The 25,817-nt window shown below is 37.9% G+C and overlaps 1 protein-coding gene across 1 annotated transcript in view; it reads left to right on the forward strand.

The window, feature by feature from the left end:
- The window catches only part of LOC101787885 (ankyrin repeat domain-containing protein 27-like), an 81,039-nt gene that overhangs the window by 22,429 nt on the left and 32,793 nt on the right, over positions 1-25,817 (forward strand). Inside the window, exons 5-14 of the mRNA XM_063254323.1 lie at positions 7,232-7,304; positions 10,336-10,375; positions 10,737-10,792; positions 13,407-13,476; positions 18,062-18,090; positions 18,181-18,253; positions 20,790-20,882; positions 21,076-21,277; positions 24,699-24,813; positions 24,976-25,149. Of these exons, the coding sequence (XP_063110393.1) occupies positions 7,232-7,304; positions 10,336-10,375; positions 10,737-10,792; positions 13,407-13,476; positions 18,062-18,090; positions 18,181-18,253; positions 20,790-20,882; positions 21,076-21,277; positions 24,699-24,813; positions 24,976-25,149 (925 nt within the window). The remainder of the gene's footprint in view (positions 1-7,231; positions 7,305-10,335; positions 10,376-10,736; positions 10,793-13,406; positions 13,477-18,061; positions 18,091-18,180; positions 18,254-20,789; positions 20,883-21,075; positions 21,278-24,698; positions 24,814-24,975; positions 25,150-25,817) is intronic.

Below are 25,817 nucleotides of genomic sequence, written 5' to 3' on the forward strand. Positions count from 1 at the left end.
GCTAGTATATGGTCTATTTTAGAGAATGTCCCATGTGCTGCTGAGAAGAATGTATATTCTGATGTTTTTGGATGGAACACTCTGTATATGTCTATCAAGTCCATGTGTTCGCAGGTGTAATTCAGTTCTGTTATTTCTTTGCTGATTTTCTGTCTGGTTGATCCGTCCCTTAGTGCCAATGGTGTGTTAAGGTCTCCAATTATAATTGTGTTGTTGCTTATTTGATTTTTCATTTCTATTAATACTTGCTTTGTATAGCTGGGTGCTCTGGAATTTGGTGCATATATATTTAAGATTGTTATCTCTTCCTCTTGAAGTTTCCCCCTAAATAGTATGTAGTTTATGTAGTATGTAGTTCTTTATCTCTTCGTATCATTCTTCATTGCAGTTCACACTGTGTGTGAACAGAATGGCTACCCCCACTTTTTTTTTTTTTTTTTGGTTTTGTTGCATGAAGTATTGTTTTCCACCCTTTGAGTTTCCATCTATGAGTTTCCTTTTGGGTTAGATGTGTTTCTGGTAGACAGCATATGGTTAAATATCATCTCTTGATCTATTCTGCCAGTTTCTTGCTTTTAATTGGTGAATTGAGACCATTTACATTAATGGGTATAAGTGTTATACTTTGGCTTATTGTTGACATGTTATCTTTCTGCTGTTACATTTTTACCTTTCCATTCTGTTTGTCTGCCTTGCTTCGAGGATTTTTGGATGTGTATCTAGAATGTCTTTTTATTCTTTGTAGGGTTGGTTTGGTGGTCATGAAGTTCTTCATCTCTTCTTTGTCATGGAAGTGTCTTATTTCTGCATCCATTTTGAAAGGACAGTTTTGCATGGTGCATCAGTTTAGATTGGAAGTCGTTTTCCTTTAGGATCTGAAATACTTCACTTCATGGTCTTCTTGACGTCATTGTTTGTGTTGAGAAGTCTCTTGTGATTTGGATTGGTTTTCCTTTATAGGTGATCTGTCTTTCTCTCTAACACCTTTTAATATTCTATTATGTTGGATTTCTCAGATGGTGATTATTATTTGTTTGGGTGTAGTTTTATTTTAGTTATGGCTATTTGGAGCTCAATATACTTCAATAATGCATATGTCAGTTTTCATTCTCGTGTTTGGGAAATTTTCAGCTATTACTTCTTGATATCATTTGTGTTGTAACCCCTTCTTCATTTATCCCTGTGAATCTTATGTTGTTTTTCTTTGAATCATGTTGCAGTGGTTGAATTGTTATTTCCTGATTCCTTATTATTTTTAAAAGATCTCTCCTTTCCTATTCACTAGCTGGAATCTTGTGTTCAAGGTCTGAAAATCTATCTTCACTTTTATTGAGGCAGTTTTGACAACTTTCAATGGAATTTTTTGATTTCCCATTATCCCTTTGAATCTTCATGTATTCTGTTTGTTTCTTACATTGTTCTTCTAGGGATTCTATGTTTTTGCATTGTTCCCTTAATTTTCTAACTGTGTCTTCTTTAGATGTGTTCAGCATTTCTTTCATTTCTTTTTTCATTTCTTCTTTTACCTGAGAGATTATTTGTAATTTGAATTCTTTTAAGGCTTCCTGGAGTTGCTTTTTTATTTCAGGTATTTCAGGTGTATGGCTTATATTTCTTGGTATATACATGGCTCCTAAGCTTTCTTGGGATGGGCTAAAGGTTTGAAATTGCATTTTGGTGTTTTGTCTTGTCATTATCCTCTATTTCCGTGTTTCAAGTGAGGTTCCAAAGCTTCTTTTGGCTGTGTTGGAAATCACCTCCAATGCTCAGCTCTTGGGTCTGAATGGAAGTTGCTGAGCATCATCCAGTCAGGCCCCCAGGACCTCCCGTGCTAACTCCAGTGTTCTGAGAAGCCTGGTGGGCTCCTAACCACTGCTGGTGATGGTCCACAGGTCTCCCTGGGCAAGCACATATGCACTGGAAATCACTTCACATGCCCTCAGCTCTCCTGATTGAATAAGGTTGCTGGGTGTGGTCCAGTGCAGCCTGGGAAGCCTCCCAAGGCTAATCTAGTTTGGATGAAAGCTGGGTGGGCACTTAACTTCTGGGAACAAGATCTTAAACCCTCCCCAGGCCAGTGCTGCTGTGCTGGAACTCACCTCAGGCAGCCCCAGTTCCCAGGATTTAAAGAATGTCGCTCGGTGTGGCCTAGCCAGTCTGTGAAACCTGCAGAGCACAGTCTAATGTGGCTGGAAGCTGGGTGGGCACTTAACCACTGGGAGCAATGATCTTAAACTCTCCCTGTGCAGGTGCTAGTGTGAGTTTTGTATTATTATTGTTTTACTGACTTTTTGTCTAGTTGATCTATCTCTTTGTGGCAATGGGCTATTAAAGTCCCCTCTTAGAATTGTGTTCTTGGGTATTTGGTTTTTCATGTCCATTAATATCTGTCTTATATAGTTGGATGCTCCTGAATTTGGTGCATATATATTTTCAATTGTTAGTTCTTACTCTTGAAATTTTCCAGTAATGAGTATGTAGTGACGTTCTGTATCTCTTTTAATCTTTTTAGGTTTGAAGTTCACATGGTCTGCAAATAGAACTGTTACCCCTGCTTTTTTCTGACTTCCTGTTTCATGGAATACTGTTTTCCATCCTTTGACTTTTAATCTATGAGTTTCCTTTAAGGTCAGATGTGTTTCTTGTATACAGCATATTGTGGGGTCATGTTTCTTGATCCATTCTGTCAACCTACTTCTTTTGATATGTGAATTCAAGCTGTTTACATTTATGGATATCACTGATATATACTGGCTTGACTTTGCCATGTTATGTTCCAATTTTTTGATTTCTGCTTTTCCCTCTTGTTTAATTGCATGTCCTACCTAGTGGTTTCTTTCTGTTGTTATTCTGGGGATTGTGTTAATTTTAATCTCTTATCTAGTATGTCTTCAACATTCCATCTAGGGTTGACTTGGTGGACACCAATTTCTTCAGTTTTGCTTTGTCATTGAAGTATCTTGTTTCTCCATTATTTTTGAATGAAAGTTTTGCTAGGTACATCAGTCTGGATAGAAAGTTGTTTACTTTCAGGCTTAAAATACCTCATTCCAAGCTTTTCTTGACTTGAGAGTTTGTGCTGAAAAGTCTGCTGTGATTCTTTTTTTAAATTTTATTTGAAGAAAGACTAAACAAAACAGAAAATGGGTAGAAATAATACATACATTCAGAGAAAAACAAAGTAAGAACTCACTAGTTAATGTTTACATACTGTACTTTTACAAATAGTTGTTCAAGATACAAAAGTGGAACAGGGGCTGGGGATTTAGCTCAGCGGCATAAGCACCTGCCTTGCAAGCAGGCGGTCGTGAGTTCGATCCCTGGTACCGATAAAAATGAAAAAGACAAAAAAAAAAAAAAAAAAAAAACAAAAAAAAACAAAAAAAAAAAACAAAAGTGGAACATATAAAATGGGAATTCACACAGCGAGATTGCAAACAGTTCTGTTCAACTACCCAACAAAAAGTTAGTAATATGGTTATCAATCCTGTACACTTAAAGATACATGCAGTTATCCATATCTTCAGTTAGGCTGAGATTAAACAAAGTAAAGCAGGCTAAATCATTCTGAACAAAGCATAATAGTATTGCTGGATTTCACATCATGACACTCTGGGATCAGCACTGGGTACTGTAGTGTCTTCTTTAAAAATTTTATGTAAAGAAAGACTAAACAAAACAAAACAGGTAGAAATAATACATACTTTCAAAGAAAAAATACAGTAAGAAATCACTAGTTGATGATTACATATTTTCCTCTTACAAATAGTTGTTCAAGATACTAAAGTGGAGCATATAAAGTGGGGATTCAAACAGTGAGGCTGTAACCAGTTCTGTTCAGCTATCCAACAAAAACTTAGAAATATGGTTATCCTATACATTTACACATACATGTAGTTATCCATATCTTCAATTATTTTGAGATTGAGCAAACCCAAGCAGGCTAATATCACTCTGAACAAAGATTAGTACTATTGCTGAGTGTCACATTATGACAGTCCAGGATCAGCACTGGGTACTTGAGTGACTCTTTTTCTTCAAAGTATTTGTTCATTTCATCATGTGTCATAAGATCAGTTCTCGTAAACTGTTTATAGATTCTACACATGCATGAATCTTAACATGTACTTCTATCCTTTCTGTATTAGAGGGAGAAACAAAACAAAGCAAGACAAAACAAAACATATTCCTATAAACACATGAAACAAAAAAGACATATAAGGCTGTTTTACAAGGAGTTCTACCATAGTTCCTGTTTTGTCTCTTGTTATCTTCAATAGAATTAGCTATGTCATCAGACATAGTATAATTGAATGTATCTGTACATAACAGTATTAATAAAGACACAACTTTGTATATAGTATAAAACTTCAAAAGCAGGCAGTTATCAAACCAGAATGTGTATTGTAGAGTCTTGTCATCTTCAGTGTAGTTGCCTATACTCTCAGACTTGATACTATCAATCGTATCAGTTTTGAATAAAATGTGTTGATACCAAACAGCAATGAAACAGACCAGATACAACTAAGATGAGTCATGATAAAACAGTGGAAGTCATACAGGGCTCCAGATTAAGATAATAGGAAATTAAAGATGATTACTGTGCTATATCCTGATGTTTTTGGGATAGCTGTCTGTGCCCTCAAATCTAATGCAAGTAGACAAACTGGGACAGAATAAAATCTATCAAAAAAAAAAAATAAAAAGAATAAAATGTATCTTAAGCAGAGTGGTGCGAGTAATGTGGGTTTTAAATCCTGATACACTATTAACAGTATCTTCTGCCATCTTTAAGACTCTCCCTCCTTTTTCACTTCTCCAGGGTACACTGTGCATTTTTGGGTCTGACCAAGATCCTTGGTTTTAAATTGGGGGTGGGGGCAACCTGCTATTTACCTAAGTGGTTCCGAACCTTCGGTCCCCTGGACTTGATCTCTAATTGTATTCCTTTGCCTATTAAAGCCTGTCTTTCCAGCCTATCCACAAATACTGATCTAGTTGCCCCTATTACTCTCTGGTTCTCTTTCACGTAGAGCATTGTTTCCTCATATTTGATTTTCAGTCTATGTACTCTTTTTTTCATGTTAATTATATTTCCTATAAATAGTATCTCGGTGGACCCTGCCTCCTGATCTACTCCACCTATGGTTCTTTTTTTAAAATTTAGTGTATCAAGGCCATCTATATTAGAGATTATAGCCAACCTTCTCTGCCTCATTTCTGTTATGCTCTTTTTTGCCATCAATTGTCTGCTTATCTTCTTCATTCTGTTTCTGCTCCATTCTTTGAAGCTTGTCTGCCAGTGTTTCTGAAACCCTAGTGCTTTTCTCTCTCTCCCTAGAATGCCCTGCAATATTCTCTGTAGAGTTGGATTGGTGGTTGCGAACTTCCCAATTTCCTCTTTGTCTTGGAAGCATCTTGTTTCTCCATTAATTTCTAGAGAGAGTTTAGCAGGGTATATCAATCTGGGTTGAAGGTTATTTTCTTTCAGGGGTTGTAATATTTCGCTCCAGGCCTTCTTGACTTGATGGTTTGTGTTGAGAAGTCTGCCGTTATTCTGATGGGCCTTCCTTTATAAGTGATCTGTTTCTTGTCTCTAATAGGATTTAATATTCTGTTCTTATATTGAATTTCTGGGATCTTGATTATTATATGCCTGGATGTAGCTCTGTTTTGGTTGCAGGTGGCTGGAGTTCTGTATGCCTCATACATCTGAATATCCTTTTCCTTTGTTTGGAAAGTTTTCCTTAATTGTTTCTGTGAATAGCCTCTGTAGTTCCTTTGTAGGCCTGCTTCTTCATTCACATTCCTTATTCTCAAGTTGTTGGATCCTCTTGTCATCTTCTAGGCTTGTATTTGTTATTGGTTGTTTCTTTGTTATTTTAAAAATGTTTTCCCTTTCATAATCCCACATTGCAAACCTGTCCTCCAGTTTGGATAATCTATCCATAGTTTCTTTCAAGCAGTTTTGCCGTCTTTCCATAGAGGTTTTAATTTCCTGGTAATCTCTTTGAATCTGCTTCATGTATTCTATATTTGCTTTATATTCTTCATCAAGTGTTTCTCTCCTTTGTTCAAGTTCCTCCCTGCTTCTGTCTGTGTCTGCTTGAGGGGTGCTTAGCCTCTCTATTATTAATCTTCTTATATTTTGCTTTACTTGGCTAAATATTTCACTTTTCAACTCATCTATGAGGTCCCGGAGACATCTCTTTATGTCCACTGGTGCTGTGTCTGATATTGCATGTTTGCTGTCCTCATTCTTCTTTGTATGTACCTGTCCTGGGTCATTGTTCTCAGGGTTGGGACCTGGGAACCCTGGAGGCGTTTTCTTGTTGCTTCGTGTTCCCATCTTTTTTGTTTCTTCCAGGAGGCCCCAGTTTCTTTCTTTCTTGGTTACAATCCTTCTGAAGCACACTGGCTAGGTGATCCACTGCAGTGTGCTAGTGAGTTGCAAACAGGGGCAGGGTATGCTGGCCCCTCCCCTCAAATCAGTCAAGCTGCTGAGTCCTCCACTGTATTACTGTGTGCTACCTCCCTGCTGGGTCAGTGAAACTTCTGACTTCACTGTGTTACCGTGCGCTGCCACCACAGTTAATTGATTTTGGATAACCTATTGGTTCTCAGCCCGGTCATGTGACCCAAGCCAAGCTCACTCCACTAATCCCGTTGGGGAAGGGAACAACTGGTTGAAGTCACTGCTGCCCTTTGTACTTGCCAGTCCTGCCCGGTCCCAGAATGTTGTCCACTGGAGCCCCCTTTTCTGTGGAATGGCTCCACTCCTGTCACTCACCACAGGTTAATGCAGGCTCCCTTCCAGCTTAGCTCGCCATTCGGTTTGCCGACCCCCAACCACAGTGTGACTGCGCCTCCTGTGAGTTGATGCAGTGGGACCTGGGACTGCTCAGCAAATAGCTGCCGTGTGGTTGGGCACTGCCGGGAGCACTGAACCTTTAGTTGTTCCAATAGTAACACTGGACTGTATGTTTGATTGGTTCTTCTCATCTTAGTTGCTTCTTAGGGTGAGAGAATTCATCTCCCTCTGTTTGGGACTCCCCACATTCTATTATGTTGAATTTTAAATTGAGTATCTCAGGGAGACTCTGTAGTCAGCTGTTATCTATCTGCCATTTTTGATCTCTTCCAACTGTCATTTGATATACAGATAGCCAAGCTTTCACCAGGTTTTAAGGACAAAATTGATCCACTGTTGTTGTGTGTTTTTGCTCCCCAGCTCTTGCAGCAAACCCAGTCCTGTTAATTACCAGGCTACATCAGGTGACACTGCTTTCCCTCTGGATAACAAGGTAAGTCTCTTTTGTAAAGTTAATTTTGTTTTTCTTAGTTTTGCATTGTATTGCACTTAGTCTTCAAATTTAACAGTGGTGTAGCTACCATAAATTTATATGGAACATTGATCAGGGAAGATCACTTTGGAGAACTATGCCTAGTTAAAAAGAATTTCCACCCCTTTGGTAAATAACTGGTACATATTTTGAAGTATTTGAGACTGAAAATAATAATGGGTTAGAAAACACACAGTGACAGGAAAATTGTATCTGTCAAACCTTTGCCATGATGGCGGAAATACAAAATTTGGTCAAGGATCATTTGGATAAGTGGATCTTGCCATGGCTTGAAAATCTTACTACCAAGACCTTCATAGCACTCATACCTATATAAATCTTTTATGGATCTTATTAGTCCTACAATAATCAGGGAAGTTTGGTGCCTTCATTTGAACAACTTACCGTGTATAAAACAATTTTTCCTTTAAGTAATCTTTATTTTGCTATCATCAGTTTTTATGAGAGCTCTTCTGTTTCTGTTATTGGTTCTGTTGTTAGACTAGAATAATACCGGAAACTGTGACAACTTAGAAATTTAAAATGTGTTTCATCAGGGATGTATGACTACGGAATTACAGGATCTTCATTGTTATTGTTTTGTTTTTTTGTTTCTGGAAGGTGATCACAGGGCCTGTGCAGGAAGCTGTATCCCTTGCCCTCTTTTTTTAGTTAATTGAATTTGTTTTTGAGTCCGGTCTGGAATTTGGGATGTTTAGCCTCACCTCCAGTGCTGGATTGAATGTATACTACACCTTCCTGCACTGTGTTTTCTATGTGATTCCTCCATAAAGGGGATACCACTTTTAAAACATTTTATCTTATAGAAGACTACCTGTTTTCAAAATAATAAGCAGTAGTAGAACTAGATGGTCTACAAAAGCAAGTGGTAATGATGTAAGTAATTGTAAGCTTTATAGCTTTAAAAATATACAGTGGTAGTCTCTGTATCTGATTCTGACATTTCAAGTTTCACAAGTTTTTGTACTTCCAAAAATTCATTTAAAACTCCGCAGTACAATGAGATTCTGGAGATTAGAAAGATTTTTGTGTGAATTCTGAAGACCTGCAGTGAGGTGTTTGGTATTAAGAAGCATTTTAATACCAGTTGAATGCCAATAAATGGATTTCTACCTAGTAGAATTTTTCAAGTAATGTGTGCATAATTTATGTAATAAATAAGTGCATTCAGTTTCTAAAAATATGCCATAAAATGTATACTGTGCTTAAGATATATATTTTCAGGTGACTTATGTTTAATGTCATGTCAAGTAAGAAAACAAATCTGAGGAATGAATAGGTATGAAAGACACAGTACATTCTAGTATCCTTTAACTCTGAACATAGGTTAAAATGTCATCTTAAAATTTCTTATGCTTTTGTTTTAGTCAGCTCCATGTTTATTCGGTGCACCTTTTCAAAGTGTAATTTTTCTGTAGAATCCTAATTAGCAGTCATTTCTCTGAATGGAAAATTGTGGAAATTATTGTGTTTCCTTTCTCTCTACCGGAAATGCTTCAGTTCTCAGGTAGTGGTAAATAGCACACAACTTTTCTTCCATTTGTAACTGTCATTGCATGTAGAAAACTAGAAGTATTGGCATATGCCATTTATTGGGGGAATAGGAATTTTCAAATAAGGCCTTACATTTCTCCCTCACATTGTAGTAGCATTTAAAAATACCTCTTTCTGTAAATCATCACCATTTCTCTTCTACAATTTATAATATGTTTCCCTTTATGAGAATGGACCTGGTTATATTCACCAGTTGGATTTCTGACTCCTGGCTTCAGGGACCATCCCGCCTGAGCTGCCCTATAAGCACAGACCACAGGTGCACATCAGCAGGCCTGGATTTCATTAAATCCTGGAAGATTTTTCTTTGAACAAGAATTTTTTTCAAAATCTTCAATGGGTATCTTGGTATTAAATCTTATGATTAAATTTTAAAATTCACATTTGCGTACTGTCTCAGAAGTTAGTATTTGCATATATCAGTTAAAGTTTGTTTATAGCTTCAACACAAATGTTAATGTATATAATTGAAAAATGGCATCTCCTGTAATTCCCCCCTCATGATTTCATCTGATGAATTTCAGAACTGTGCATAGATTAGCATTACTGCCTCCGTTTTCTGTATTCTACAAAAAGTTACTTACCTTTTGAGCCAATATCATTTCCTGAGTGAGGTCATCATCTCCCCTCCTCCAAATGTGTCTCCTCCATCCCAGGCCTCCAGTTAGATGTATTTCCTGCAGGCCTTGACTGTGGTCTTTCTGTGATGATATTGGATGGCACCAGATCTCTGAAGCTGAGAATTCCTGGCCCCAGCTACCCTTCTGGTGACTATCAAATTTTCTTACTTCCTACATTCTGAGAACTATTTTTCATTTCTGGACTCATTTTCTCACTCATCATTTAAAAACAATATTCTTTGATGCTGTGCTTCCCATTATTCTCTGGCATCGATCTTACAATATCAGAGAATCTACAGATTTGCATTTCACAAGGGAAAGTTCCCATTCCAGCCTGAAATTAGTGTGATGCTCCTGTTCACCTGTCTGTGCCCTTCCAGGAACTGTATTCCAGCTGTGTCACATTCCTTGGGCAGCCCTCTTTTGTGTATTGTTTCATGCCCCATCCTTTTGTTTCTGGTGTCCTTTCTTGAATGCCCTTGACACCCTTCCTTGGTGCTTTCTCACCTGTTCACAAGAAATGGCTTTTCCTGAGCTTTCCAGATAGAACTGATCGTATTTGCTTTAGAAGCCTGTCTTTGGACCCCATTTGTAGAATGAATGAAATGCATTTCACTGTTTTCATGTATCTGCGTCTGCTTCCATGCAAGCAGAATGTGCTTTCAGCTTTTTGCAGAGTAATCCGTGTGATTTGATAGATTTTTTCGGTGATTGTTTCCATTGTGTTTCCATTACACTGAGTGGGTGGCTGGGCAATTGCCTGCTTTGTAATACTGTTTTTTTCTTTTCTTCAATAGAAACAAGCAGAAATGTCAAAAGTTACAGCGCGGAAAAAGGGTAAGCCTTTTGTTGTAAAAGCACTGGATGAGAAATCAGTTAACAATGTGACTAATGTGGATGAGGAGAAGAAAACTCATCAAACTGGTAAATTAGTGACTGTGAAAGTTGTTTTTGATTATATGCTATTATTTTCAAATGTGTGTAGATCTAAAAAATGATATTCATTTCTTTTAAAATTTTACTTGTCTTAATTTCCTTCTACCAACAGGTTTTGGAAACTGATTCAAACTTCTGAAATTCTTTTCACATTGACTCATATCTCATTGAAATCTTCATGAATGTAGATATATTTGTATCTATAAGCAAATTTTACAGCAGTGAATATTCTCACTAATGTGTCTCTGACTACATTTTATAGATACGGTGTTTGCACCAGGAGTACAGAAAGCTGGTGAATTGCCTTGGGATTCTGAGGTACTGCCTATCATTTGTAATTATGTTTGAAATAAGTATTGGTTGAGGTTTTAATATAAATGGGACAATTTGTCTGTACTTTCTCATGTCTTCATATACCTGTAAGAAATCATTTGCTTAGTTTTCAACCACAGTTCCTAATTTTGTGACCAGCTTAGCTGATTAATAAGAACCTGTCTCAAAAAGTTAAAAACACAGGGTTCCTAGCTCAATACAAATACCTTGTGTTGAATCCCTTGTACTGCAGGTGAAGGAATAAATGGATGGAGTGCTAAGCACACCTTTGCTACCTGGGTAAAATTCATTCAAGCAAGCCAGTGCAGTCAAAAACTAGGAGCTAGATTTCATAAGCAATCGGCTTAGATTCTGGAATTAAGTTGAACAAAAACTGAAGAATTTTCCCTGCTCAGCCTCTGGCCACTGGCTGAAAATTCTGCTGAGATTCAGACAAAATGTTTGGATATAATTTTTAGAGGTTTTAACTTGACAAAATAATGAGTGAGAATCACAATTGTTAATCTATTTTGGTTGCTTAGTGTCAATCTGCATGACATAATTCAAAAGAAGAAAGGACTCAAGATATAAATACAGGGCTTTATAATCACAGATCCATTTTACATTATTTCAAAAAACAGAACCCAAAGTTGAATGTGGATGCATTGAGTGTCTCTATGGCAGTCATGCTTGTAGTGATAAAGATGTAAATATTGACAAATTGTTTTAGAGTGAGCACTTAGGAAAAGGCCTAATGTGTTCGGTCCAAGCAGCTCCTGCATTGTGGTACCAGGGTAGTGGTGGAAGCACAAAACCAGTTAGTATTCTGGTTTTGTCAGTTAGTGACTGCTGGTTTTGGAAAAATCATTTAATGTATTTGGATTTTGTGACTTATTATACCATGAAGATAACACATGATCTGCTTTTTAGCTATATATATGGACAAATGTGATAAAAATTGTAAAAATACTTTGAAAATTATACAAAGTTCTAGTTGGTTTGCAGTACCTGAATAAATATTGAAGATTTTTTCCTAAACCTGAGAACAACAAAACAATAGTGTGAAGAAGACAATAAGAAAGTTGAGAGGGGCATATAGATTGCTACTTTGTAAATGGTAACACTGTTGGTAAACTGTTGATGGAGTCAGCATATAGGAAGAGAGTAGCTTGGTGCTTGAGGTTTCCCTGAGGAGGCTTTAAATGTGAACTTGAATAAATCTCTGTTATTCTGTACCCACTGTGCACTAGGTAGTGGGACACTGAATACATCAGATGAGGACTTGTGCTATCATGATAGAGTATTCAGACAAACAAGAGCACTGTTTGTTTCATTACTTTGAATCCATCCTGTGGCCTTCACCTGGCACTAGCTCGCCAGGCCTTTTAATACTTGAGATAAGGGTCTTTCTAAGTCACCACATTCTCCAGACTGGGCTTGAACTAGTGCTTCTGATGTCTCAAACCTCCAGAAGTTTGGAATTACAGGTGTGCACTGCCAGGCCTGCATAGGTTAGAGAATTCCAAGGGAGTTTGAGGTAAGGATGGGAATGAGCGTGAAGTGCTGCTAATTTAAGAGTGAGAAAGAGCCAGCCCAGTCAAGTCTCGAGGACACTGTGGGCAGAGAGCAGGGAGCCATGAGCCATGTCTGGCTATCATTGTAGCACCCTACAGTGACCTGAAAGCAGGAAGTGCATCAACTTTCATCACAGTTATTTACAGTTTTGCGACAGACAGAAAAGAAAACATGCAAATCAGTATGAGCAAGTTTTGGGCACTTAATAAATTAAAAAAGGTTTTATGCTGCAGCTCTTTTTATACTTTTAAAAAGTTCTCCCTTAATTGGGAAATAGTTGTATATAGTGTCCAATATTTGTGTGCTCTTACTTGAATATAACATGAAGTTATTAGTATATTTTAAGTTTCAAACATCTTTTCAAGCAGTAAAAGTTTTACTCATAATTGTTTTTCTTCTAAGCCCTTGTTTACACAAGTGGAGCAGTGCCTGCGATGTTCTTTGTACTCAGCATGGCTCTCTGAAGCTTCTTAGCTGGCCAATTATTTTAACAGTGACGTGGCTTTTGTGATTAGAAATGCTTAGTGGTGAATGGTAACAAGTATATTTATAAGAATTTGTTTATTCAGGGAAGGGAAAGTGATGTTAGGGTGTAAAGGGAACCAAGGCAATGAAGAAATGATAACGAATGTAGCAGTTCCCCAAAACAAATGTAATTGTATATCACAAACATACTCTCATATAAACTTCTTCATTTAAATCTGTGTGTTTCAATGTTCCATTCATTGGAGAGTGCAGAGTACTTTGTCTCCTCCGACGTTAGGATGAAATATGTTTATCAGCTGGAATTTTGTCTCTGAATCCCTCCTGTGGCTTTCCATGCCTGCTTTACAAAGTCAGCACCCATGTGGAGACCGAAGCTGGGCTTCTCATAAGGCTCTCATTGGAGACATTTTGGTCCTCAGTACGTGATTCCCATTATTAAACCTGCCTGCCTTAAGATGGTAAAACTCAGATAACTTCTTGGGAAATGAGTAGGTAATGGTTGTGCAACTCATTACTGCTATATGAATTTTCTCAGAGTATCTCTGTGAATTTTCCACAGAAGCCTGTCGATCCTTTTTCTGGGAAAGCAGATGATGGAGGAAAACAGGCAGGAAATAGAAAAAGAAAAGGTAAGAAATATGTATAAATGTGTGATATTTTAAGAAAGTCATTTGACAGCATGTTTATTTCACAGTGGAGCATGGCTGAGTTCTGAATCCCCCAAAACTACTTATTAATGACAAAGTAAGAAAAAAGAGAAGTAACACAGCAATAAGTTTCATGTACCCTGACGTATCAGCCACAGGCAAATTTGAGAGTCACTGAAGGAGCTACCTTCTTAGCTCCGTTTCAAGGCATTCTAATGTCTGAGGGATGTTAGAAAATTAAGAGGAGAGGAGGGAGTGAGGGAAAAGAGAGAGCCACAATACAGGGAGTAGGCAAAGGTAAGAGAAAGTATGGGTGTGGGAAAATGACGTAATCATTTAGAAAAAGGAAGAGCCATTAGGAAGAATTATAGGAATTATATCAATTGAGCACCGAGTAACAAAACTTGCAGAGAGGTTGGGCAGAAGTTTTCGTCTTTCCCCGTCTTCTCACGATTGGAAAGGTATTGAGGATTGAAGTAGTGAATTACACAGAGCTCTACTTCATTTACTACAGATCAAAGTAAACGAGCATTGTTCGCTGTACGTGTAGTTTCACTGGTACCTTGGTTCACGCTCTTACTTCTTCCCGCAATGCTGGTTGCAGAGTTCCATTTAAAAGTTTACCACTTAAAAACATTGCTATTTCAGCAAGTAGTACATCCAGAATGCGACAGTCAAAAACTAGAAAGAAAGGAATGATTAGTCATTGAGTTCAGGAAAGCCATAGTCTCAGTTAAAAGTCCATTAGAACGGGGATGGCCTGTTATGCATTTTCAATTTAGTTGACAGGATGAGGAGGAAGTTGGTGCTAGATTCCAAAAATGGAAGGAAGGGAAGGGAAGTGGATTTGGAAGCGATTAGGTTTGTGGCCTGGAGCTTTAGTTATGAAATGAAGCCCCTGTGGGGGAACTTGTTACACCACACATCTGAGTCAGCAGGACTAAGGTGGTGTGTTTCTAAGAAGGTCTCCAGGGATGCTCATGTCACTCATCCTCAGACCACTGAAGATGGGCCAGTATCAAGTTCCCTGTAGAGAAATCTGGACGAGAGTCATTGGATAAGAACTAGTTCAAGACATAACAAGGTCAAGGGAGAACCATTTCGTGCCTGTTTTCCTGTTTGTATTTCTGAAAATAGTTCTAGTCACAGGGGAGAGAGTAAAGCAATGAACAGAGAAGAAATAGAAGTTGTAATTCTAAGATATTACTGCCATTTCTGCCAACTAAAGAAAGTAGTGGTAGGAATAATCCGCAAAAAGCCGTAAATGGAAACACTCAAGACCATAGAACTAGGTCAGTTTGGAAGGGAACAGGGACTTATTAGGGGAGGAGGATAGGGAAGAACAAAGCTAGACAGTAACTTTGGAATGGATGATGCAAACTGAGAGGACTCCCTCCCCACAGCTTTCGAGTATGTGTTTGCAAGTGACAGAGTAGACTGTGGCTGTTCAGGGATGATTCAGAGCAGGGAGGAGTGCTAGCCTTGGCTTACACTGCAGGTACTTCCCTCCTTTCCCGCCTAGTCATCAGGCATCAGAGCTTTCTGTGAAATTGATCATTGTTCACGTGAGATTAGCTTGCACATAGAAGCACTGACTCCTTTTAAGATAAGTAAGTTTTGATAAAATAGCTTTTCCACACAAATCCTTTAAAAATGAACCAAGAGACATTGTTCAGTTCATTCCTTGAAGGCCAAAATTGTTACCTGTTAGTAAATATTGTGCTGATTTTAAATGTAAAAGTTTCCTAGTATCTAGCAATTCCCTGACTATTCAGCTTTTTGCATTTTGATAACTATTTCAATGTTGAAAACTGATGTAGCATTATGTCTCAGATATGGTTTATGTTCCATTCATGAGGGATTCAACAAATTTCAAGATGTGGCCAAACTAGTTTTGAGGATACAAGAAATGTAGGCATAGCCATGGCCCACAAGGACATAGAAAACATGACTGGGTTTATTAATTATTATGCTGAACATGTATGGCTAACTGTTTTGTGAGAACACAAAGTTTAAATTCCTCTTGATGATGACCAAACTTATGTACCAGTTGCAGTGCAGGAGAAATGCAAAACCACAGATACTTGGAGTGCAATGGTGTACAAATGGGTGATGTACTATGTTCGATTTATATGCTATTCCCCTCTCCTGTCAGCTCTGACACTCAGCCTCTCAGGGTCATGACTTGCTAAGATTACTTTTTCTCAGCAGTCAGCATGTAAAGCTCACTTCCTGTTTTAGTTATGGTCCTTGCAAGTATAATGTCACATTGGAAATCATGGTTGATGTATATTCTAGTTTTTCTGTCATATTGTTCTAACCAATGGCGAACGTTGTGTGTGTTTATAGTAAAACAGAAAATTTAAATTTATTGCATCAAATTCATTGTATTGGTACATTTTAGATACCCATAAGGATCCCCTTCATTAGAGGGAGATTCTGCCTCTATATGATACTTCTTGATTCTTTTTTCTCCAATCTCTTCTCCCTTAAAGGTCTCCCCTTACCCTGTTTATTTACAAAAGCTTTTTTTCTATTTTGTTCTCTCTGTTGTTTTTTTCTTTTCCTTTTCCTTTACTTCTTCTCCCTCTTACCCTCCCACCCTGTTCCCATTCCTATTGGAATATTTTCCAGTGTCTTTGTACAGTTTTGTTCTCATTTACACTTTGCAGTTTCTCTCACTAGAAAAACAGTACGATGTTGAAATGTGTGTGTTAGATTCATTTTATTTAAGAAATGGAGTCTTTCCCCCCTTTCTTTCCATTGGCTTTGCCCCTTCTTTAGTTCCCCTCTCCTTTAAACAATTTTGCCCTGCTTCACAATACCTTTTTCACTATTTGCTCTTTATTTACACATTTGATATCTAATAACAATGAAATAAAATTCACAGTCCTAAAGACTTAACAATCGATAGTCCTGGAAATTAAAGGTAAATCGGGATAATACTATTAAGTTAAAACAGAAGAATGAGAGATGATGGTGCGAATGAAAGTCAGCTGAGTGAGTGGCCAGCACAGATGCTATGGAGCACAGTAAGGCTGAGGCATTATTGTACTGTGGGGCAGAGAAACACAGGAGACTGCTTCTGAGGAATGGATTTGTACAATCGATATCTGCGTAGTATCGTTGTATCCTAATAAATCAAACTTTATATTTAGATTCCCACTTGAGTTTGCATCAGACTAATAAGACTTTTGAGAGATCATAGAATTTGAAGTTTGTTGATATATGTCCCCTTGCAACACCCTCAGTGATGCAGATTCTATCCCTCTTCCTGGAATCTAGTGAGTCAACCACAATGGGTAAATACTGATGAGTATTGGAGCTGTGTTTCTGTTGGGCAGTCGTACTCACCTTGTTGCATGATTCATGCCAACCAGAAAACAGCATAAGGGAAGTAATAAAGTAGCAGAGTTAATTCAACTTGTAGCACCTGTGCGTGGTTTTCTACTATAGTAATTATGCTTTTTCAGAAATCTTTTGGTGGTAGAATCTGCTCTGTGTTGTACACCTCCAATGCAGCTGCCAACCAAACAGTGTCTATCCACAAGGCAGTCATGGTCTTTGTCTTACCAAAGCATGGTAAAAATTATGAAGAAGATCAGAAGGAAGACTAATTTTATTTAGGCGAGTGTTTAGCATACATTTGAGAGAGAGTGTCAATAGACTTAGAGCTTCTGGGTGGAAAGAAAGACTAGGGAGAGATCTACAGATTGCTACTCAGATGCAACTTCTTTCTTTTAGTGCTAATTGCTCTGAATTCACAAGAATTATGTGTTTGTCACTATGTGCAGGACATATCCCCAAAGATGCTTCCAAAACCACATATTAATGATTTCTTACAATTTCTTTCAGTTTGTATGGATTGATTCTCACTGGATCAGTGGAAATCACTGAGAATTTACTGGGCAGCTTCTCCTTAGACATGTCCCCAACTTTCACACAAAATGGTTGTGTACAGAGTACTGATATTTAAAAGAAATACATGAAAATGTTGCCAGGTGTTGTGCATATCCTTTGAGTTCAAGCTATTTGAAAACTTGAGGCAGAGGGATCGTTCATGTCCAGAAATTGAAGGGCACCATGGATAGCGGAGCACAATCTCACCTTTTAAAATAACAATATTAGGAACACACCATTTGTGCGCTCTGCCGTGGTGGACATCTCGAGAGCACCTACATGTATGCAACGGTGTACCAATGGATGATGTGCTTTGTTCAGTTTATATGCTGTTCCCTTCTCCTGTCAGCTTTGATAGTCAGCCCCTCAGGATCATGACATCCCAAGATCACTGTTTTGCAGCAGTTCACATGTACAGATTGGAATATGCTCACTTCCTATTTTAGTTATGATCTTTGGCAGTATGGTGGCACATTGGAAATCATGTTTGACCTGTGTTCTAATTTTTCTGTCATATTGTTCTCACCAGTCGGAAAGGAGCTGAAACCTGAGGTAATCATTTCCCAAGCATAGCATGAAGATTCGGCTGTGTCCTAAGTCTTCATGAATGTATGCTTGGTTTTCTCATATTGCTGTCTAAAGTTTATTTTCCCTTTTTCCTCTTTAGAATCACCTGACACACATCTTCCCTTGAAGGTAAGGACTGTATATTTGTATTTTGAACGAACTGCCTATTTTAGGAGGTATGCAGTGTGTAGTAATCACTTTACTTTAAATCCCATTCAGCCTGCTGTGGAAACAAAAGATTCTGATGGGAAGAAAGCAGTAAGAGTGAAGGATGCACTGCCACCTCAACCAGGTACATGTCACAATACAGATTCCTCTGTAATGAAGTACAGTACCCTAAATTGTTTGATATGCCTGCAGTCATCTCCATTTTGTCTCCAAATGTTGGCAAGGCTTTGCCATAAATACTGCCGGTGTAATTATTGGTGTGCATATTTGCAAATAAGGTGCTAATAAGCTCAAGAGAAAATAATATTTAATGAATTGTTTACGTATGTTTTAATATCCAATGTTTTCAGCTTGGATCCTTATACTTCACAGGGATCCACAAAACTTACTATAAAATTCCACGATCTTTGCAAAGTGTGTGGGTGCTTCCCAGAGAGCTGGCTCCTCTGGGCATCCCAGAGTCCCGGTTACTCAGGCGATAGTGGCAAGTGGCTCACTGATACCCATGATTTAGTTCACTACCGCTAGCAAATATGCTTACAGTGATTCTGATGTTTGTCTAGAGTAAAGCTCTCCTTAGTAATATGCCCACTGTGTGTCCACTTTATTTCATCTCAGCCTTGGTATATTCATGATTTTAAGCAGATAGATTTTCTCGAAAGCAGACTGTGTGAGTGTGTATATATGGTGTCTCATACGTTTGATTATTAAGTGTGCAGACGTAATCATTCTTAGTGACTGTTCGATACAATTCTTCACAACAAAGATTCTCAAACTTTAGCTGGAATTCCTTTTAGAGTCGTAAAAGATCTTACATAATCTACAGAGGTTTCTTATTAAAGTATGTTGAATCTATTGACACTCTAGTAGAGACTAAATCTGAAAGATGGAGAATAGTGGGGCGGGAGATTTAACTCAGCAACAGAAGTGTCGGCCTGGCTAATGCAGCTCATGAGTTTGATCCCCAGTACTAAAACAAAGAAACAAACAACAAGAACAAAAAGCTGTAAGATACCAGCATGCAGTCACATATGCCAATATCCATTAGAGCTGTGATTCGTGAATCATTGGAACTATGACAGATGAGACGTTACATTTCTGAAAACTTCAGTCTGCTAGGCCCCATCAAGATAGGGAATGAGTGTGGAATTGCACTTAACCTTTGGAATTATTTGTCCTCTTAGAACCTTGAGCTTCAGGGATTCTAATTCACTGTTAAACCACCATTTCAACAATAAGTATTGTCCATGAACGCCAAGTGACAAAGAGCTTCTTCACAGCGAACTGCCATTTAAACTCTCTATCTCCTGTTTTCTTTCAGTTGTCTTTAATTTTATAAGTGTGACAATTTTGTTTATAAAGAAAAACGGCATTGTGTCATTGTGCTTTCCTTTCTTGTCTCCAGCCATTCGCTGGGACTAATGTGTGTCTTGGTTGGAGACAGTGAGCCTTCTAGGGCTTTCAGTGATAGCAAAGAGCCCACTGTGGAGCATGTGCCAAAGGTTCACTACGAGTGACCTGGACTAAACTAGTTCGTACATGGGCACAATAAGGTCCCGGAGAGCCGGCACTTTTCTTATGAATTTGTGATGTTATCAAAATTTATAAAGTGAATTCTATCTAACAGCAATGGCACATGGAAGTATGTATGTCATTGTAGTTTTCAGAATTTAAAGTAATATATTGATTAACATCCATGTCTTTGAGTCTTGGAAACAATATTGTGTGTGTTTATAGTACAATAGACAATTTTCATTTTTGTTTTTCCATTTGATTATACTGGTGCATTTTAGATATCCATAAGGATAACATTCATTAGAGTAAGCTTCTACTGTATAAGATATTTCTTGATTGCTTTATCCCCAGTCCCTCCCTCTCCCTTCAAGTGATCACCTTAACCTGCTTATTTACAAAAGCCTTGTCTCTATTTTCTCCTGTCCGTTGTTTTGGGGGAGTGCGGGCACCAGGGATTGAACTCATGGCCTTACATTTGCAGAGCAGGCACTTTTGCTGTTGAGCTAAATCCCCAGCACTGTCTGTTCTTTTCCTTTTTCTTTATTTCCTCTCCCTCTCACGCAGCACCCTGTTCCCCTTCCTATTTGAATATTTTCCAGTATCCTTGCACAGTTTAGTGCTGATTTACAATTTTGAGTTTCTCCCTCTAGAAAAACAATATGATATTGATACGTGTATGTCTGATTCATTTCTTTTAAGAAATGGATCCTTTTTCTCTTTCTTTCCATTGGCCCGCCCCTTCCCTAGTTCCACTGTCCTTGAAACAGTTTCTCCCTAATTCACACTCTGTTTTATGCAATTTGCTCATTATTTACACATTTGACATCTCATAGCAGTGAAATGAAATTTGTTTCCCTAAAGAATTAAATCAACTGTCCTAGAAATTAATGTATGTAAAAGAGATTGCTGGGTAAATCATAATACTTCAAGTAAGTGAAAACAGAAGAATGAGAAATGGTGGTGATAATGAAACTCCGCTGAGTGAGTGGCAAGCACAGAAGCTGTGTAGCACAGTAAGCCTGAGGCATTATTGTACTGTGGAGCAGAGAAACACGGGAGACTGCTTCTGAGGAATGGGTTTGTACATTAGTTATGGTTGTAGTACTATTACATTCCAAAATATCAAACTTTCTATTTTGATTCAGATTGGTGTTTGGCCTCCTGTTATGAGACTGCTGAGAAATCAGAGAATTTGAAATCTGATGATAAACAACCACTTGCAACATTACCAGAATCTGGTGAGTCCACATTAATGGGGATAGTTAGGCTTTTTGCTCAGCACCTGTGCACGATAGGCTGCTTGCTCCAGAGCTGTGGAGATGTGCATGTGCAGAGGCCATTAGAGCCTAGGGGTTGAATGAGGGGTTGCTTGGCTTTCACTGAAAGGCAGTGAGAGGTCCAGGGTCCCTGAGGTGCTTGCACTCTCTATAGACTGTGCCCAGAAGAACTTGTCCAGTGGGGACCCGGGACCATCGAGGCCTGTGGGCCTTCTGAAAAACTGCAAGGTTGCATTGCAAAGCATCTTTGGTGAGCCAATGCCCAAGATTCACAAGGCTGCCCGTAAGGGCAACAAGGACCGGGTGCAGTTTCTCATCACAGCAGGCCATGTCCATGACAGAGACAGAGAACGCAGGTAATGGGGCTGCATGACCAGGGGCGGCGAGTGGGGCTGGGATGATGCAGGAGAGCGAGGGTCTCAGGCTCAGGAGGGAGGAGTGGGTGAGGAGGGTGCAGGGGGATTCCCAACACCCAGGGAAGCAAAGCTGGCCAGAGGGTCGATCCTCAGGCAGTGCTCATAAGCTGCAACATAAAAACAAACCTCCCACTGGTTTATAATGGACTTGTACTTCCTGTTGTAGGCCACTTCATTGACTACTGAAAAGCTATTTAACATTGGTATGATGTGTGTGTAGTGTTTTGTTCTTAGTATCACATTAAGAGAATTGTACATATTATAAAAAAGGGAACTGTGGCATGTTTCTTGTAATCTACAAATTTAGGGCTGAAACTTAAGCTTCTAAAAACCTAGTGTCCATTTACTATCAGTGTCCATCTGTGCATGTATGTTCTGTACTAAGGACCTTTATAAGGAAACTGAATTGGGAAGGCAGCTCTATGTTCTTGGCTAGAAAGTTCCATTAGTCCCCAAATGTGAGCTTTTTGTGTATCTGCTTATGCAACGAAAAAAATGTGCAACACTTGAGTTTCCCTTTGTTGTTTTGCCATTGGGGTCACTAAGAAAATATAGTGAAGACCCACCTTCGTAGATATCAAGGTAAGTTATTTTCACAAATTAATTATTTTCTAACAGCCCAAAAGATAGACAAATGAATGTAACTTAATAGAAAATCTGGATACATTCAAATATCTGTCAGAATTTAGAAGTTGATCCTCACATATTTTAGTTGAAAAACTGGAATGATACATGAATGAAATGTAAACCATTTCAAAAAATGTAGATTTTATGTCACAAAAGTTTCCAGTGGCATAGAAATAAAAATTTTAGATCATACAAAATGAGAAAATTAGCAAAAACAAACACATTTGCATATTCCTAGAAGTGACCGTCACAATGAGCATTCATTTTTTTGTGTTGGGGGTTGCTGCTAGGTCCTGGTGCATGTGAAACACACTACCACTCAGCCATCCCCTTCCTGACCTGCATTATGAAGATTAACTCTCAAAAGAAAAATTAAATGTTCCTTTATATTAGGAAAACATTGACCAAATGAAATACAACATATTTGTAAGACATTTACAACAATGACCTGGGATATAGGTCAGTGGCACTGTGCCTGTCTGAAAAGTGTGAGGTCCTGAGTCAGATTTCTAGTACCAAAAACTAAACTAAAATAAAATAAAATAGAGACAGATATATCATAAACCATATATCAGATGAAATATACATCATAGATACATCAGATGAAAACTGTATCTTTATATTTCAAGGTGATTGTTTGAAAATCATCAAAAAATTGAATACTAATTTACTTTAAAGGTAGATAGCACACACTGTGAGCGTCAAATCCTACTGTACCACTGAGCTATATCAAACTCTAAATTAGGTGGTTGGTTTGACAAATGACCTGTAAACATAAAAAGAAATGTTTAGTGTTCCTGATAAGGAGAATTTAATTTTACAATGGAGTGAAATATTTTTCAGCTACAGAGTTTGTGAGGATGAAGAGCAGTTTATCCTGCTGCTTAAAATTGGAGATGGCTTATGACCTTTTCAAATAGGAAATTTGATTCAAGTACTGTACCACAGTTTAGGAAAGCGTATGTCCACTCATCAGTTCCTTTCTAGAATACCTTCAGAACATACAGACACGTTAAATGTGCTTTTCTTCATTGTTGCTTAACATAGTGATGGATCCACAGAAAGATTGTATCAGTTGCAGTGCATTGCAGGATGGAGTGATATATAATCACTGAAATTGGCATCACATGAATGTATTTTTAACAGGGAAAGATGCACTTTGATATATCCACTGAGATGAGAGTCAGTTTACTTTTGCCTACACACAAATAGGCTGCAGTCTTGTGTTAGTCAGAAAATGTATACAAGTTGTGGCAAAATTTGTTATTTTTAGGCATTTGAACGAGAGGTGAAATTTTCTGTTCTTTTTTATTATCTAGAAAGTCATTCTACTCATAATATTTAAGAGTTTCTCATTAATTTTTTCACTCTAACAGAGTTTCATTGGCACCAGAAACAATGTTGAATATTCTGTATTTTTACATTTTTGTGCCTTTCATTTTGTACTATCTCATGATTAGTAATGGCAATAATGGTTCTGTGTGCCCTTCTTTCCTTTCTCTTATCCTTGATTTCTACAATAAATAAATATAAAATTCTAGTGAAAGTTGTCTATTAATAAAATAATTCTTGGGAAAAACACAAACATTAGTTAAGCACAGATAGTTTTCATTTTTTCTGTGTGTGTATTGGTATTTCTGACAACTTTTTGCTTCTTCAAAAATAAAGATATAAAATAATTGTCTGTACTTAGAGATTTTACTATGAATCATGTGATGATGCCATATGAAGAAAACTTTTTAAAGCCACTGCAGGATACTGAAGCCTTTTGCCCAGGAAGCAGCTTCATTGCTGCTCAGACTAACTCAGCAGATTCATGCCTAGTATCGCATGTTAGCCCCTTTTTATTCAATTTTTGTCTTTTCATCACCCTTATATGGGCACATGCAAGGATTTTCCAGTCTGGTCGGTATACCTTAACATTTTACAGGCTGGTTTTTGTTACAGAGTCACATCAGTAGCATACACAGTGTTTGATCCTACGCAGTAAAAAGCCCCCATACTCCAAAGGTCAGGAGGGGACCTTCCACACTACCAGGTATAGTTACACAAGAGCTTTTGTCTTCTGAGCTTTGTGTGCCTTTCCAATGACAGAGGTGTTAAAATATGAGAAAAAGTGTCTGGAGGCTTATTGAAATAATCCTAACCCCACAAAGAATGTCCATCTTAATTATTTTATTTTACTTAATTGAAATATTGTCTTTGTTAAGTAGTAATAGTAGACATTATAGTATCTGACAATTATTGAGCTGTTATTTGTTCTACAAGTTGTTCTAAATATTTTGTGTGGATTCTTATTTAACCATCTCAGTGGTGTCTTCTGAGAGAACTGAGAACTTCAGTTCTCATTTAGTAGGTGAGAATCCCGAGGCACAGAAGGGCCAAAGGATGGCTAGAAAGTAAGAACTTAGGGTAGAAATTAAATTCCAATTGAGCTGAATCTGAGGCCTGTTCTTACTAATTCCAGTGGGTTGCACTAGGCTGGGAGGTAGCGCAGTGCAGGGACCTTGTTTAGTTATGTGCAAGACAGCAGCTTCCATCCCCCACACTAAGCGTTACCCACTTGCACTTCCATTCACAGGTGAGCAGTAAGAGCTGTGAAGCATTCTATGTTTTCAAAGACAATTAAATACTTCTTGTTAAAGATATTTAATTTTCATAATAATTCCATAAATAATTTTGCATTTTGAAATGGAGCGCTGTAATTTCCTAATAATCTTCTTGACTGTCCCAGGACTGCTCTGCATTATGCCAGTGCCTATGGCCATCCAGAAGTGGTGACTCTCTTGGTAAAGAGCAAGTGTGATATTAATGCCTGTGACAGTGACTATGACACCGCTCTGATTAAGGTAAATAGCAGCCAACAATTTCAGCATGGGAGGGATTGTATTTAAATGCTGAAAATCAAAGTCAGTCAGTGTAATTTGAATATAACTCCTTGGCCAGGCATGTGGAAAGTGTGTTTGGAGTTTCTTGAGCTGATGGTGTCTCCTTTATTACAATACCCACAGGCTGTAAAATGCTACGAGGAAGGCTGTGCTAGTATTCTCTTGGAGCATGGTGCAAATCTAAATATTGCCAATGCCAAGGGCGACACTGCTCTGCATCTTTCGGTATTTCATCCAAAGTCTTCACTAACAGCAAAACTGCTTTCGCATGGTGCCGATGCTGAGGCAAAAAACAAGGTATAGAGCACTGAATTTTCTTTCCAAAGTTTCTGAAATACTTTCCTGTTCACAGTGACATATTGGTTGGTCAGTTTTCCACATGTAGAAACTCAAGTGTTTCATGAATACACTGTTTGAAATAACTTAATAGTTAATGTTTTCACTTTCAATGTTGATAGTTTTAATGAAATGCTAGAGGATGTGAGTTTCTTTTATGCACTTACAGTATTTGTGAACACACTGAATTTTAAAATGTAAAATTTTTGTTTCAAAAGGTTTCTTTCTTTCTTTTTTGCAGTAGTGTAAAACAGCACAAGATAGCAAAATTAACCTCAGAATTTGGTTTTATTTTAAAACTTAAGCAGAGCAATAGTGTTTTTTTATTTAAAAGAAACAACAGGAAAATGGTAGAAATAGCACATAATTTCAAAAATAATTAACAGTAAGAAATCACTAGTTGATAAATCACATACTGTTCTTTTAGATATAGTTCAAGTTACAAAAGTAAAGCACACAAAGTGGCTGGTCAAACAGCAATACTGCAAACTGTTCTTTTCAGCTCTCCAAGAAAAATTTACTAATAGGGTTATCAAATCTACTGTCACACATACGTGCAGTTGTAGCCTTTAGATCAGTTTTTTGTCCTCTCTTTTTCACAACAGCAATTACACATTTTGTGTTTGACT

The sequence above is a fragment of the Cavia porcellus genome, unplaced genomic scaffold (genome assembly GCF_034190915.1).
Source record: "Cavia porcellus strain 051 isolate PalLab524CR breed Dunkin Hartley unplaced genomic scaffold, mCavPor4.1 scaffold_8, whole genome shotgun sequence".
Classification (NCBI taxonomy): domain Eukaryota; kingdom Metazoa; phylum Chordata; class Mammalia; order Rodentia; family Caviidae; genus Cavia; species Cavia porcellus.